The sequence below is a fragment of the Acomys russatus genome, chromosome 26 (genome assembly GCF_903995435.1).
Source record: "Acomys russatus chromosome 26, mAcoRus1.1, whole genome shotgun sequence".
NCBI lineage: Eukaryota > Metazoa > Chordata > Mammalia > Rodentia > Muridae > Acomys > Acomys russatus.
Genome location: NC_067162.1, coordinates 12,098,044 through 12,113,810, shown reverse-complemented (window position 1 = coordinate 12,113,810; position 15,767 = coordinate 12,098,044). Strand labels below are relative to the sequence as shown.

General features: G+C 40.5%; 1 protein-coding gene across 1 annotated transcript in view; it reads left to right on the top strand.

Annotated features, from left to right (window-relative positions):
* The window catches only part of Itfg1 (integrin alpha FG-GAP repeat containing 1), a 129,925-nt gene that overhangs the window by 90,970 nt on the left and 23,188 nt on the right, over positions 1-15,767 (top strand). The window contains exons 11-14 of the mRNA XM_051169049.1: positions 5,463-5,613; positions 7,553-7,661; positions 9,654-9,697; positions 13,698-13,776. Of these exons, the coding sequence (XP_051025006.1) occupies positions 5,463-5,613; positions 7,553-7,661; positions 9,654-9,697; positions 13,698-13,776 (383 nt within the window). The remainder of the gene's footprint in view (positions 1-5,462; positions 5,614-7,552; positions 7,662-9,653; positions 9,698-13,697; positions 13,777-15,767) is intronic.

Sequence of the window (15,767 nt, the reverse complement as noted above, 5' to 3'; positions counted from 1 at the left end):
GATAGACACAAGGAACTGGGATGGTGTACAGGATATGTGTCCTGGTTCAAGTCTGGAGTATGGGATGTAGATCTTGCTAATTCTAGAAGATGGATGTGGCAATGGAGGGGCCTGTGGGTTGAGGGTAGGGATGGAGAGTCCTGGTGGAAGCTTGGAGATTGGTAGAGACCCATGCAGAGGTGGCCAGACTGTGCTGGGGCACTGCACGGGAGTCTGAAGCTAGATCTTGGAGATTGGGAAAGGTGCCTGGAGGGAAGGAGCGTCAGGCTCCCCGGGTAATATCTACACACGGGCATGCAGGTCTGCCAGGCACCATTTGTAATCTACATGGAAAATACAATCTAAGTCTTTCCAGGAAGTCCTTCCGATAGTAGACCACCATATTATTTCTATTTCTAGTCTGTCTCTTGATGCTTGGGTCGAAGGTTTGGCATCCAGCTTTCCCTAGTTTCTTCCCTACTCTTACCAAGGAACAAGCTGGTGCATCTGCCCTCAGAGGGAAGTTTCCATGAAGGAGTGTAATAAGCATATGAACATTAATCTTTTTATGTCTATTAGAAGATGTGGGAACAGCATATCATATTTGGATAATAGCAATTATATGTTCAGTGTTAGATATGATATGAACAGTTGCCAAAGCATGTTCAGTTAACCTTCCCCAGATACCTTATAATGCCCAAAGAACCCAATTAGAATCCTTTTATAACCAGAGAGAAACTAAAAGTCCATTTATTTCTTTCTTGAACAGAGATGCAAAATTGCCCAACAGAGTATCAGCATGTTGCATTTACCTGACTGTCTGGCACTAATATAATAATTATAATAGCTTTATAATAAATCAGTCCTACTTCAAGACTGACTACCCTCAGTTAGTGTCAGACTGTACATTCGTCATGAGTTCAGTTCTCCAAGGCTGCTCTCCTTCAGACTGCTGTCACGGGTTACAAGTAGTAAACCAAGTGACAAGCTACATTAAAGCAGGTGAGAATGTCTCCAAGAGACTTTATCTAATGAACTTTGAATGTCCCTCCTTCACGGGTGCTCATATAACAGCTCAGAAGCTGTTGGAACCTAGTCACGTGGTTTTTTAGAGATGCTTCGTTACATAGGCATAATTGATTACATGACATTGGTTTGAAACAGGACCCCAGCTCCCACTGCTCTACATTTCTTGCAGATTACAGAGCATTTCCAAAAGTTCCCACCCTCTACTGTAAGCTTGGATGTCCTGATAGCTAGCTCCCACTCTAAAGCTGTGTAAGGCTTGGCCTCATTAAAAAAAGAACTCGGGTGTGATTAAAAGAGGTGGTGGTGCTGGTTGTTGATGATGATGATGATGATGATGTTTGGGGTTTTTTGTTATTTTGTTGTTTTTGATTGTTTGATTATTTGTTTGATGTTTGGTTTTTTGAGACGAGGTTTCTCTGTGTAGCCTTGACCATCCTAGAACTAGCTGATCTCGAACTCATAGTGATCCACCTGCCTCTGTCTCTCAAGTGCTAGGATTAAAGGCATGCACCACCACCACTTGGCCAAAAGAGGGGTTTTTTTGTTTTTGTTTTTGTTTTCAAAAGCTTTTTTTAATATTTAGTTTTATTTTGTGTATAACTGTTTGCCTTGGTGTTTTTATTTCCACCACATGCATGCATTGCACGTGGAAGCCAAAAGAAAGCATCAGATCCTCTGGAATTGGAATTACAGGCAGTTATGAACCACCATATAGACAATGGAAACCAAACACAGGTTCCCTGAAAAGCAACAAGTGCTTTTAATCACTGAACCAGCTCTCCAGCCTCTCCTTTTTTAAAAATTTTATTTAGCTTATGAACTAGCAAGTTTTTAAACATTTATTCTATTTATTTCATTATTTGTGTGTGTGTGTGTGTGTGTGTGTGTGTGTGTGTGTCTGTGCAGTGTGTATATGTATGCCAGTGGAGGCCAGAAGAGAATGTCAGATCCCTGAGGTTGATATTTTAGTATACTTAGTATACTTAAGTATATTTAAGGACTGTCACATATGAACTAGATGTATTATAATGGCTTACAGCACCACAGACTGGGGCCCCAAGTATGATAAACATGCGCTCTTACTGATACACCTCTACCCCCTGCAGTATTTATTAAATGTTTTCTAATATAAATCATGGAAATTTTGTTCATATAAATAAAAAATAAGTGGAAATCCCCCACAGTATTGTCACTGAGAACTGATCACTGTTTCTGTTTGGCACACAGGAGAATTACAGTCAGAGTTTATAATTAATCTGAAGAACCAAAATTACTTGTAAAGAAATCTATCCAGTCCTTTTCAAGTTGAAATACATTGGTGTGTCTGTGTAACTGTCCCCCTTTTGACATGCAATAGAGCAGAGCACATAGGAAAGCAAAACATCTATCCTCTGACGTTAGTAACTGCAAATGATCTCTTACAATGCACCAAGCAATATATATATAATATATATATATATTAGTCAGATTCAGATGTAAAGTAACTCCAATCTTGCAGGATTTTCATCTCACTGATTTGAAAACCTTTGCTTGCATAAGATGTAACTTTTATTCAAATATACTATAGTCTGTATAGCTGTACTTTATAAATACTTGCTATTATATGATTATATCTTCTCATTTTCATTTAGGCCCATAATTGGCACATTAAAGTCAGTAGAAGTAGTTTGTACTACAAAATCGGCAGATGAAGAACTGTTATAACAAGAGGACAGACCAGCATCTTCACATTCTGAGAGCGCGTATTATCGATCTGCATCCTTTCAGGACTCTGTAGACCGTGTCAGCTAAAGATTCAAAAATAAAAGTTCATACATGATCAGAAACAACAAAATGTTTAAAAGTATAAATCCAAGTAGAAAAATTCTTCCCTTTCTCCCCGTATGTGAATCCAAGTAGAAGATGAAAGTAGGGACATCAGTTGCTGTTTTCCCCACAGTGAGTTTGAAATACAGTTGTGAAGAGTGACTGGTACACTCAGACAAATTTTGAGTATATGCAGATCATAGCTTTGTGTGTGTGTGTGTGTGTGTGTGTGTACGCGTGCGTGTTGTATCTGGCTTGTATAGAAGTTGCTATGTGTACACAAGTCTAGACTATAAAACTAGCAAGGTGTCCACAAGGTAAAGCGTGCCCACAAAGTAGAGCGTGCTGAGGGCAGAGGGACAATATGTGGCATAAGTGGAAAGGTGGCATTTGGCAGGAGACGAGGGAAAGGATAAGGGAAGAAATGAACGTTTGAAAATGTCATAATAATTTACAATTTTTAAAAGAAAAAAAAAAGCTGGAGGAGGAATCATGGTGCTGCCTGGAAAGCCACACCATTGAAAGTCTTGCTTTTTCATGGAACATACATCAATACATCCTTTTTCACACAATAGTTGTGTATCTCTGCATTTCAACAACTTACTTGTCGACATGAACGTACTGATAGAGGGGTCACATATGGCTGTTGTGTGCTATTACTTGACAGTTTTGTGTCTTGTTTTTTCGATGTTTCTGAGTGATAGTGAAGTGTGGCTGGGCTGTGGTTCACCTAGTGACCATAGTCAGTTATCTAAGTGTCCGTCTTCTGCCTTAATAAGGGGTTTAATAAGTGACTCTATACATTCCTGGTTTAATCTTATTTTAGTACATTTTCATTAGTATGCCAGCTCCTTAAGAGATACATAATTAACTTAACTTGGCATGTTTTGATGCTTTTCCCAAGAATATAATATTAAATCTTAAATTTGGTTAGGTGTTTATATTCTTTTATTAATTTTTAAAGATAGCATATGAAGTAATGGGTTTTCTTACAGCATTTTCACACAAATCTTGTTCTCACTATTTTCTTAACTTACTCTACCCAGCATCATGTGTCCCCCTCTTTTTCCACCCTCCTTGGTTTTTTGAGACAGGGTTTCTCTGTGTGGCCTTGGCTGTCCTGGAACTCACATGTAGACCAGGCTGGCATAGGATGCAGAGATCCACCTGCCTTTGCCTTCCAATGCTGGGATTAAAGGTATGGACCACCACTGGGATGTGTTCCCCTCTTAATTAGTGGTCCAATTCCTTTCCCTAATAATCCCTTAAAGGGATGACAGCAGGAGACTTGGCCAGGCAGTCAGTGTAGTGTATATGAAAGGTAGCCAGCTTGGTTCCTAGGTCCAGACAGTGAAGACAGTAACCTGTAGTTTAATACACCCAAGCCTTTGGTTGTTGTTGGACCTGCCATCGTGACCTCTTATCTACTGTGAGGTAGAGTGGAAGCACAGTCGCTCCGTCAGTTGACACAGCTGCATCTCTCCAGCAGGGTGATAATGGTGACTTTTCAGAGCAGAAAGACAGACATAGACCTGGGTGGGCCTCGTTGTTCTGCTTACTTCCTCCTGTCAAAACCACCTGAGAACAGCTGGAACAGTGGCCACCCCACAGTGGCAAAGTGGAGAGCACTGAGAAAGTGGGAGGATCGGGCCAGATCTCAGACTGAATGATGAGATTCAAATCTCTAATAAGTAACAATTTACTAATACAGTCTTCCATCTTGTTGGTCGCTGGGTTTTTTTGTTCATGGACATTTTATGCCAAATTTTAATTTTTAACCTGTTTTTCATTTTGTAGTTCAGCTTTCCTATAAACAAGCCAAGTCTTAGTTTCTTTAAGCCATCTAATGCTCAGGGCCTAAGCACTTTACATCCACACCAGTGTTGAGTTTGTTAAAGTCTGACATCTTTCTTTTTTTTTACTTTCTTTTTCTACTATGAGTTTAATTTAAACAGTTTTCAAGGTTTGAATTTGTACTTTAGTACAAAGGTACTTTAGTACATATCTTAGATATTTTTAGAACACCTTTAAAATTTGTCTTCAATACTACATCTCACTGATAGTTCTAGAACTTTTCAATCGTGTATTCTGGCTTCTTCCAGCTTTGCACTATTTCATCATGTATTTTTATTTGCTGACATTGTTGACACTATCCTTGCGATTGTTTTTATTATTATTAATCCTTAGAGGATCATAGGTGAGTGGGGGTGATTAACAGGAGCCTGGGTGACCCAAAGGCAGCTCCAGCACCAAGTAGCCACCCACCATGAGTAATGATTCACATAAGTGTGTCACTGGAGCCCCCTGCAGACAGCTCTGTTGATTATGGGGTCTCCTCTCCCTAGCAATTTCCCCTTTTATAACCCTCAGGGATCCGCTGAGCTTTGTAAGTTGCATTTACTTACTGAGTCTTATGAGCCTCCTCCAAGAAAGAATGCTTCAGTTCTGTGAGGGTAGCTACAGTCTGGAGTGTTTCTGCAGTAACTTAAATGAGGGCAGAGTGGAGTGGAGTGGAGGTAGGGTGGATGGAGAAACTCCACATGACAGGGTCCAGCAAGCCCGACTGTTACATAGACTGTCTAAAGCCACAGCGCAGCTGCTGCTTCATAGCACTGATTTTAACTGAGTACTTCTTGTCTGTCACACAGCAATCAGCAAGCCTTTTTACTGGAGAATGTCCCGTGCAATAACGTGAGCTGTGAGGAAGTCCATCGGATGTTTAAAGTCTACTGGGACCTAACAGGCCTAAATCTAATCAAAGATGCCATGGTTGCCACCTTTTTTGATATTTATGAAGATGTGAGTCCAGAACTGTCATATATTTTGGAATTTGATTTCTATTTATGTTCTCTCACTGTAGCTTCTTTTTTTTTTTTTTTTTTTTCACCAGAAAGTGGAAAGAGAATGAAAGTAGCTGAATTCATTAAAGAAAACCTATTGATTTCAAGTATGGGCAGGGGCAGTATTAGTTATCATTATAGTTGAATATGAAACCGTTATCTCCAATTGTGCTTATTGGGAATAAACTGCTACAGAATTGTACTTTAAGACTAGCAGATCTACATGCTCAGCAGCTGGCCAAAAGCAGAACCAACAGGTACCTGCACAGAATGGCAGAAGAGCGCCTGCACTCACCCCTGTAAACTGGGACAAGGTGGCTTCTCAGCTCCGTCACTGGCAGGGAGGTGACCTGGTAGGAGACTCTGTAGGTCCCTGGCATCCACCTTTCTGAAAAGAAAACTAGTTTCCTATTTAGAAGAAAGAAAAACTTCTAGAGAATTTAAAGTTAATTTATCCACATATGTCCTTGCAGAACAGTTTACTGAACACAGGAAAAGCCCATCGAGGCATTTATGTCTTCACTGCCTTTTCACTTTGTTCTTTTATTTCTCTTTGGGTATAAAAGGCTTATACTCAATGATGAGTTATTGATACCCGCATTTCCTTCTGCTTTTCCTGCTGCCAAATCTCATTCCATTTTATTTTTCATTAGCAATTTTCAAGCATAAATGTAATTAGTAGAAATATTACAAGTGGAAAAAGTGAACAAAATTGCCTACAAATTGATTTTTAATTTCTGTACATCAAAAAAACATTATAAATGAAATTTTAAATTATTTTTAAATATGGGAAATAGAAATGCTACAAATAAGTGGAATAATTCATATCCTTAATGTAAAAGTATTCATAGAAACTATTGCACCAGTTTCTATGAATAATAGGAAAATAGAATATAGTCAGTTTACAGGGGGAAATGTTGCTAACATTTATAAACTGAAAAATGAGTAGCTTCCTGAGATGTAGAAGGACATCAGCTTTAAGTGAACCTATGCTTTTTCGTCAATAAAGTGAACTGAATTTCTGCTTTATAAAGGGAAAGGAAAGGTGGAGCCGGTGCCCCAAGGGCCTCCAGAAGGTAACTTGACTGCACAGAGCAGTGAGCTGCCTCGGCCTGTAAGAAGTGTGTGCTGCAAAAGCCTGGAAACTTGAAAGAATCCATTCCTGAAAGTTGTCCTTGACTTCCAAATTATACTCCCATTCCCCACACCCCCACAATTCCCACACACACTGTAATGAATCTAAAAATGAAATTTTAGGGCTGGCTGGGTGACACATGTCTTCAACCCCAGTACTCTTAAAGCAAAGGCAGGTGGATCTTTGTGAGTCTGAGGCCAACCTGGCCTGTAAACTTGGCTAGCCAAGGCTATATAGTGAGACCCTGTCTCAAAAAATAAAAATAAAAAAGTCACAGTGCATATACATATGGCCAGAAGGAAGCATACCAAAACACTAACACGTATTTCCCAGGACTGTTTTCTTTTTGGTTACTATTTAAGTTGTGTACACACATTTTCAGTAAGCTTATTTCAAACAGCAACTTACTAAGGCTTGTTGTACTTAAATGGTAAACCTGTTAGTCAGCTTTCTATGAGTGACAAGCTAGCAGAGAAAATTAACTTCAGAGGACAAAGAGTTTTCAGTCCACAGTCACTAGATCTGTCTCTTGTCCTGTGTAGCACAGGACATGGTGGCAGGAGCATCTCTCTGGTGGAGGAAGCCAGCTAATAAGAGCATGCCACACGTAGCCCCTACCTCCAGAAGTTTGCACCACCTCCCACAGGCTGCCAGGCGAGTCTTTAACATGGGAACCTTTGGGATAACAGTTATTCAAACTGTAGCAGAATCAAATGGTGGGCTTTCCCCTTCACCTACACATTTGTCTCACACTGTTTTCCAGGGCATCTTGGACATTATAGTGCTCAGTAAAGGGCACACCAAGAATGATGCTGCCATCCATACTCTGAGAAATAACTTTGAAGCAGATGCTTATTTTGTTAAAGTCATTGGTGAGTATTTTAGATGTCACCACGCATCTTGTTTTCCTCTTCTCCCTCCCTCTCTCTTCCTTTCTACTCAGTTCATAGTCTAAGTTCTCACTCCTGTTTAATGCATGCACAGCCCTCCAGCTCAGGAAGTGACCTTGAGCAGCAGCACATCCTGCTAGCTGTCCTAGGCCCATCCAGACACCAGCTGTCCCAGCAATGACTCTTTCCATCTGGCTTAGTTAGTGTTCTGCCCAGGATATCAGTTGAGTTTTTCACAGTTTTCCACACTTCCTCAATCTAGAACACTGTTTCAGTCACTTCTATTTTTATCTTCATCGTTTTAAAGAATGCAGATGTTAAATTGTTAGATAATTCTATTGCCTCACTTTCTAACTCAGGTCATCTATTTTTGGCAGACCTCTACAACAAGAGGCTCTGCACTTCTCGGCCGTTGGACCAGGAGGCCTACAGTGCACACTGCTCACCTGCTCACAGACATGCACACTGTAGTTTTTTGTGTATATGTACGAGTGTTTTACCTGTGTGTTGAGTGTGTGCACCATATGCATGCCTGGTGCCCTAGAGGTCAAAAGAGGGGATTCGGTCTCCTTGAACTAAAGCTAGAGACTGTTGTGGGCCACCATGTTGGTTTTGGGAACAGAACCCTGGTCCTCTTTAAGAACAAGTGCTTGTAACCACTGAGCTGTCTCTCCAGCCCTGAGATGACCAGTGTCTTGTAGCTGTTCTTTCCTTTGTGTGTACTGCTGTTTTGCTTGCCTGTATAAGCGGAGTTACAGACAGTGTGAGCTGCCATGTGCGTGCTGGCAATTGAACCTGAGGCATTTGGAAGAGCAATCAGTGTTCTTTTTTTTTTTTTTTTTTAAAGATTTATTTATTATTATGTATACAGTGTTCTGTCTACATGTACACCTGTACACTAGAAGAGGGCATTAGATCACATTACAGATGGTTGTGAACCACCATGTGGTTGCTGGGAATTGAACTCAGGACCTTTGGAAGAGCAGGCGGTGCTCTTAACCACTGAGCCATCTCTCCAGCCCACCACTGAGCCATCTCCCAGTCAGTGTTCTTAAAACTGCAAAGCTACTTCTCCAGCGTTGAGATGCCCAGTTTTATCCCCTTCCCTGCTTCCAGACATACATTCCTACACTACTCGTGTCCTTCTTGTATCAAATGTGTACCTGCTACCCCTGCAGTCCATCAATAACTCCTACCTCAACTCTTGCCAGATGATTTTGCTTTGCCATCATTCCTTCTACATTATCTGTTCACGTTTATTTATTATATTTGTGTGTGTGTATGTGTTGCGCCTGGTGTATGTGGATATGTGCACCACGTGCATGCAGGAACCCTTGAGGTCAGAGAGGTGTCAGATCCCCTGGAGCTGGAGTGCAGACAGTTATGAGCCAACAAAGCTTTGTGTATGGTACTATGTGTATGCCTGCATTCTCTAGAAAGAACTTACACTCTGCTGTGTTTTTTAATTTGCTTCCTCTGTGCTCATTTTTAATATGTGGAAATAAATGTTGCACTACAGAATCACTTAATTATTCTAGGGAGGTATTTTTTAAAATAGTTTTTTAGGGAAAGTTTTCTTTATAGCAACCATTTGCAAGGAGGAACAATTCTCTCTATCTATCTATCTATCTATCTATCTATCTATCTCCTTTATTGGGCTAACTAGGGAGAACGGAGGAGACATCTTTGCCTTCTTTCCCATCCTAAGCATCACACTTCACCATTAGGTATGAGTGCTGAGCAAGGGCTTCCCCCTTTGTCATGGTCAAACAGTTCACTCTTCCTCACTTACTGAGAGTTTGTCATGAGTTAATGTTGGACGATAGCTATTTGTTTTACTACTTATTTAACCTCTGACCTCCACTCATATACTGTGTCACCAGTGGATATATTAACAGACTTGGGGGGAATTAGATCTTATTTTTAACATAGGCTTATAATAGTAATAATAGGTTGTTCTTTATCTTTCCACAGTTCTTAGTGGTCTATGTTCTAATGACTGTCCTCGCAAGATAACAGTAAGTAAACTTAATTCTTCATCACAAATCTTTCTGTGGAAATTTCTTCAGGTGGCTCAGTGGCTAAGAGCATTTGCTACTCTTGCAGAGGACCCAGGTTCAGTTCTCAGCACCCACACAGAGGCTAACAGCAATCTGTACTCCACTTCAAGAGATCTGACACCCTCTTGTGGTCTACTTGGGTAGTGTATACACATGGTGCATATACATACATTCAGGCAAACACTTATATACATAAAATTAATAATTAAATAATCTTAAAAATTCTCTTCAGAAAGCTCTGTTCAAGAAGCCAAGGGTGTTGGCTGAAGCCTTTAATCCCAGCACTAAGGAGGCAGAGGCAGGCGGATCTCTGTGAGTTCAAGGCCAGCCTAGTTTACAAAGTGAGTTCAGAACACCCAGGGCTACACAGAGAATCCCTGTCTTGAAAAAAAAAATCGGGATAAATAAAAATACACAAAATAGTCATTGTAGGTTATAATCAAAGTTATTATTAGTGTTTGGTAGTTATTAAAGTATCTGTCATTACTCAAGGAAGTTGCTAGAATTTGGTACCTTTCCATAAAAAGTTATCACTATACAACTGAGGATGTAGCTCAGTTAGTAGAAGGCTTTCTAACTAGCATAGGCCTTGAGTTTGATCTTCAGTATTGCATAAACCCAGGCATGGTAGTACATGTCAGTAATCCCAGTGTAATACCCAGTAGGTACAGCCACAGGAATTGGAAGTTCAAAATCATCTTCAGCTACATAGCAAGTTTGAGGCCAGCCTATGAAATAGGAGATTGTATCTCAAAACAAGAAAAAGAGCAAAAAAACAAACTTCCATATGAGGATCACTGCCTTTACCAAGTACCTGATGGCACTCTCCCATTGCTTCACACTCAGTTTTTTAGATGAGATGCCTGTCTACAGTAGCGCACAGCCCTAAAGAATTATGTTACACGTCTTTGTATAATTGATAGAGAGCGCAGAATCAAGAGTGTGTGTGTGTAGATGGGGAAGGCACGTGTGAGTCTGAGGACGACCTCCAGAGTTTGTCCTCACCTTCCCATCTTATTTGAGAGCTGGTCTCTGTGGTGTGTGCCACATACTCCAGGCTCCCTGGCCCCCATGTTCCTAGGGATTCTCCTGGCTCTGCCTTCTCTCTTGCCAAAAGAGTGCTGAGGTTAGAGCCAGCAGACATTGCATCAGGCTATTACAATCATCTGAACTTGGGTCTTATGTGTGCAAGGCTTCCATCCACTTAGCAATCTCCCATCCTCAAAAAATATTAGCCAACATTTTACTATTTGAAAAAAAGCTCAAGTTAAATTTTCCCAAGTCTTGGGGTCAAATGAGAAATTTCAACACAAAGCCAGATGTTTTGACTATAGTCTCGAGTCCTTTCGATCCATTTTAAGCACAATGCCAATGCTTTTATGTGTAGTTGAGACACTTCCTACAGTTGAGACATCAAGACTGTACTTGGGAACAATAACTCTGAAGTAGCAAGGAAAGCAGAATTGGCAGCAAGAGAGAAGTGGGTTACAATGCGTAGAGAGCTCTAATGCTGAGGTGTTTCCTCAGGCAGCCTCAGCTGAGGCAGAGGGCCAGGCTTCTCTTCTCTACATTACTCAGATATGCGTTCAGACATGAGACACAACTCCTTTAGCTGAGAAGAGTTACCAAGTAAGATCCAGCTGTGAGCTAGCAACAGCCAGTGCTCTGAATAATTCAGGAAGTAAGTATTCACCCTAAAACACAGGACTGAGGGAAGCATCACTGCACCCTCTGCCAACACAGCTGAGGCATGGACAGAGTCTCAGTTGGGTCAAACTTGACAAATAGATCATGGAGAAACTGCATCTGTGGTAGTAGATACTGCAGCAAGTCTGTAAGTATGGTAAAACTAGATGACAGGTGCTTGAGAAATTCTTGATTGTCATCAATAGAACATACCTTCATTAAAATGTAAAGGATGCATCAGGGACTGAAACACAGGAGAGGCTCTTCTGTCTCTGTGTGTGTGTGTCTGCCCCCCCTCCTTCCTTCTTTCCTCTTCCTTCTTCATCATTCTCTCCTCTTTCTCCTCACCCACTCATTTCTTCTCCGCCTCCTCCTCCTCTTTTTCCTCTTTCTCTCTTTTCCCTCCTCCCACCCCCCACCTCTCATTAGGGTCTCGTGTACCTAGGCTGGCCTTGAACCTCTGATCTTCTTGTCTCCACTGTTGGTGTGCTGGGATTACAGGTATGCACCGAAATGTGTTTGTGTGGTCCCAGGTGTAGTGAGAATTTTGGAATTGTGGTTTATTCTAAGAACACAGAAATATTTTAAAAATATGTTTCGTTTTAATCCCAGGTGTGGGGATATGAGGCTGCTTCACAGCAGCTGACTATGATTTGCCTCCTGCTTTAGCAGGAGAGTGGTTTTGCTAGCTACTGGTGTGTGACATTGGAAATTCTGGAAACTTTTCAGAGGATATGTAAATACTAGTTTCCCAATAGTTAGGTGACTGGTTAGTGGTTAGGTGTGGTTGGTTACATCTTCTAAGAAGATCACTAAATTTTATTTTTGTGATTAAGTATTCAACACAAATTTTTCAAGCATTTTTCATTTTTTAATAGGATGATTATTACAGTCTACAGTTTATATCCTTTTTAATTGGAGTTGATTTCAAAGAGAGGAAACGTGTCATTTTATTTAGAGTTTAAAGGCAATTCTATAGATGGAAACTGAGGTGCAAGCTGAGACAAAGCGTCACTCTGACTAGGCTCCGTGAGAGTCTTCGGAAAAACTGGAAAGTAGTGCTCTATAAGCGCGTAAGTGATCAGGTGATGGAGCTAAAAGTCAGTATTTCACTTGACTATAATATTATAAATAGATTTTGTCATTTTGTATATTAGTAAGAAATTGTAGCATGTGTCCAATTCAGTACAAATACAATATGATGGGTGTGGTGGCACACTTGATGCCAGCACTTGGAGACAAAGACAGATCTGAGTACAAGGCCAGCCTGGTCTATGTAGTGAATGCCAGGACAGCCAGGGCTATGCACAGAGACTGTGTCTCAAAGATCCGAGAAGAAGAGGAGGAAGGAGGAGGAGGAGGAGAATTGTCAGGTTTGGGATTTGAGTTTTTTTCCGCACTGGTAGGCAAACCCACAGTAGTTCAGTAACTCTCTCTCCCACAGCCTGCATCCGTCACCCCATCACTCATGTAGCTTTGTTCTAGGTGAAGCCAGAATACTAAAGAACATTATTTAAAATATTTACCCTTATAAAGTAGAGACATTAGACGTTTTAAATGCTCAGTTAAAATTCTAAACTATATAAATAGAACTGTCAAGTAATATAAGGTATTAAGAATTTTCTGCTGGGCCAGTGGGATGGCTTAGCATGTAAAGGCCAAGCCTGGGGACATGAGTTTGGTCTCCAGGATCCGCATGTAGTAGAAGAGAGAACCAACTCTAATGGCCACACGTGCACTGTTGGACCCAAATAATTACTTACACACATACATACACACACACAAATAAATAACTGTTGGTTTAATAATTTTCTATCACCCAGGTTTAATTTGATCTATTATCTATTTATGGAAGTGTTCTCATATGTAGCTAATGATTATTTAAGATATGCATATACGAAGTTTTTGAGCTAATAATTATGTAAGATATACATATAAGAAGTTTTTTGTGGTTCCTGTTAAACTTTCTGTGTTCTGGTAGATGTTCCCCAAGACACACACTCACACATAAGTAGGCAGCATTAAAGTTGGACTCATTGGGATATTTTTTTACAAAGTACATAAAAGTGGTGTGGAGCTTTGGAGCTAGGAGAGGAGAGCCAGGGTAGGTACGATCAAAATATAGTGTATAAATGGATGAGCATTGCAAAGAACAAGGAAATATTCTTTGATTTTTTTTTTTTTTTTTTTTTTTACTATATAAAAAAATTTTCCTGAAATTCAAATATTTACTTACTTCCCAAAATCAACTATTTCCTCCCTTCTTCTGCAGCCCTTCGGAGTGAATCAGCCTGGACCTTATATCATGTACACAACAGTAGATGCAAATGGATACCTGAAAAATGGCTCAGGTAAGGCCAGTGGGATGTCCACAGCAATAAGTCATGTCACCTTCTTTCAATATATTGGCAAGGCAGGCTGCTGTCAAAATCATCATGAGTCACAACTATGAATAAAATTTATTTTATTGCACTGTTTCTCTAGACATACACAAATTTCAAGAGCTATCAGGATGAAGATATTAACATTTATTTCTTCATTTATTACAATTGTGATGAACCAAATCCAGTGTCCTTATTTTTCAGCTGAACTAGCAGAAATTGAGAAGAAACTTGAGTTATCTTAAAAATTGAAATGGTGAATTATGTAAATTAAGCTCATTTTAGGAGAAGTAAAAGCAGGAATCCAAGTAATACAACCTAAACAAGTCCTGTATTTTCAAATGTGGCATAAGAGGTCTAAGATTTAGAGAGAGGTTTCTGTATATTTTTATAAAAGTATAATTTACCTGTACATTGCAACAAACATGGAGAAATTCAGCTAAGACAAAAGGAAGCCAACTAAAGGGTATGTGCAGTGTGACTGCTGCCTGAGACGCCTTCCACATTGCAGGGCCTGTAACTCCCTGCATAAAGAACAAACCCTAGCCTACTGTGCCTCCCTGAGAGCCCTAGAGCCTCGCCATGAGGAAGTGTACACAGGCTTGCTATAATGACCATAAAGGACGTGTCAGTATATAATGACATCATAAATTCAACTACTACAATGAGTCTATTTTGTAGCTAATTATAGACATGTAAGAATTCATCATGGTGTGCGTGGTAGTGCATGCCTGTAATGTCAGCATTCAGGAGGCAGAGGCAGACGAGGGGATCTGTGACTTCCTGTATCTGAATGGACACCTCTCTCCCTGGATTTGGGAAATCTGTTATCACTGTACTGAAAAACAGTTTCTCCCGTTAAAGCATAGCAAGGCTTAGAGGGTAGGGTGGCCATGACTTGAAGATGTTTTCCATGCCATTAACATGAAATTCTCTTTTATGCCTGAGTCATGGGTTTGGTCTTTCAGAGTTTCCCATGGATCCTGAATGTTCCACTCATAGTTTCTTATCTTTGCTATTGTGTAAATGTTCATCCCTTCTACCTTGAAGCTCGTGTCTGCTTTGTGGCTTAGGTCCTGACTCTGGGCATTCCTTCTCTGTCTCCATAATACTGGTCACACTCCTGAGCAATCCTTTGTAATGACAGGTCACATATGTTGATCCAGGGAGTGGGCAGTATTCACGGGCCAGTCATAGCACCGGTCTGGCTATGAACACTGCCACCCCTGGGAAGTCCTTTAAGATGTTAGGAATGCCACTTGAAACCTGTCTGTTGCCATACAAACTCTAGCGCCAACTGGGTTTCCGCCTTGCTGAATACTGTGTGCAGTGGTAATTCAGAGTTTCTCCTGCGTGGTCCAGAGGTGTGCTCCCCAGGCACAGGCTCCCTAGGGTAGACACCAGATGTTTTTCCTTGCTCTGCTTTGTAAAGCTTCCTATTTTACTTAGCTATTAGGCTAGAAATTTAGGGGCATTACTCACCTTTCTACTGCTGTTGTCCAGTTTTACCCAGTGTATTCCTTGAAGCAAGCTATGCCTGTTTGTCACCTCCAATTTTCCAAAACAACACTTCAGACTAATTTCTAGTAAAATAATTACAATCAATATAGAGTCTGATGCTGAAAGAACAACTGTCACATGACAGCTTGGGAGTGGGCAGTGAGAAGAGGAATATTACTCATATGTCCAGGAGTCTCTGCTAGCAATATGTTATTATCTACACTCTTGTAATAATTTCTCTACTATGTACGTATGTTTAGTGTGAGAAAATCTGATCACATCTCACACTGCTCAGTAACACTGCTGTATATTCCCTGTTGTTGTAGTAGTTCAGGAAGTGACTGTTGTCAATATACCATGCAAAGCAACGATGTGCTACAGTAAAGGTTGAAACTCATAGACATAATGACATATAGAACTGCCTGAAAATAGGAAGCATTCATACAAGTAAGCATGAGAGT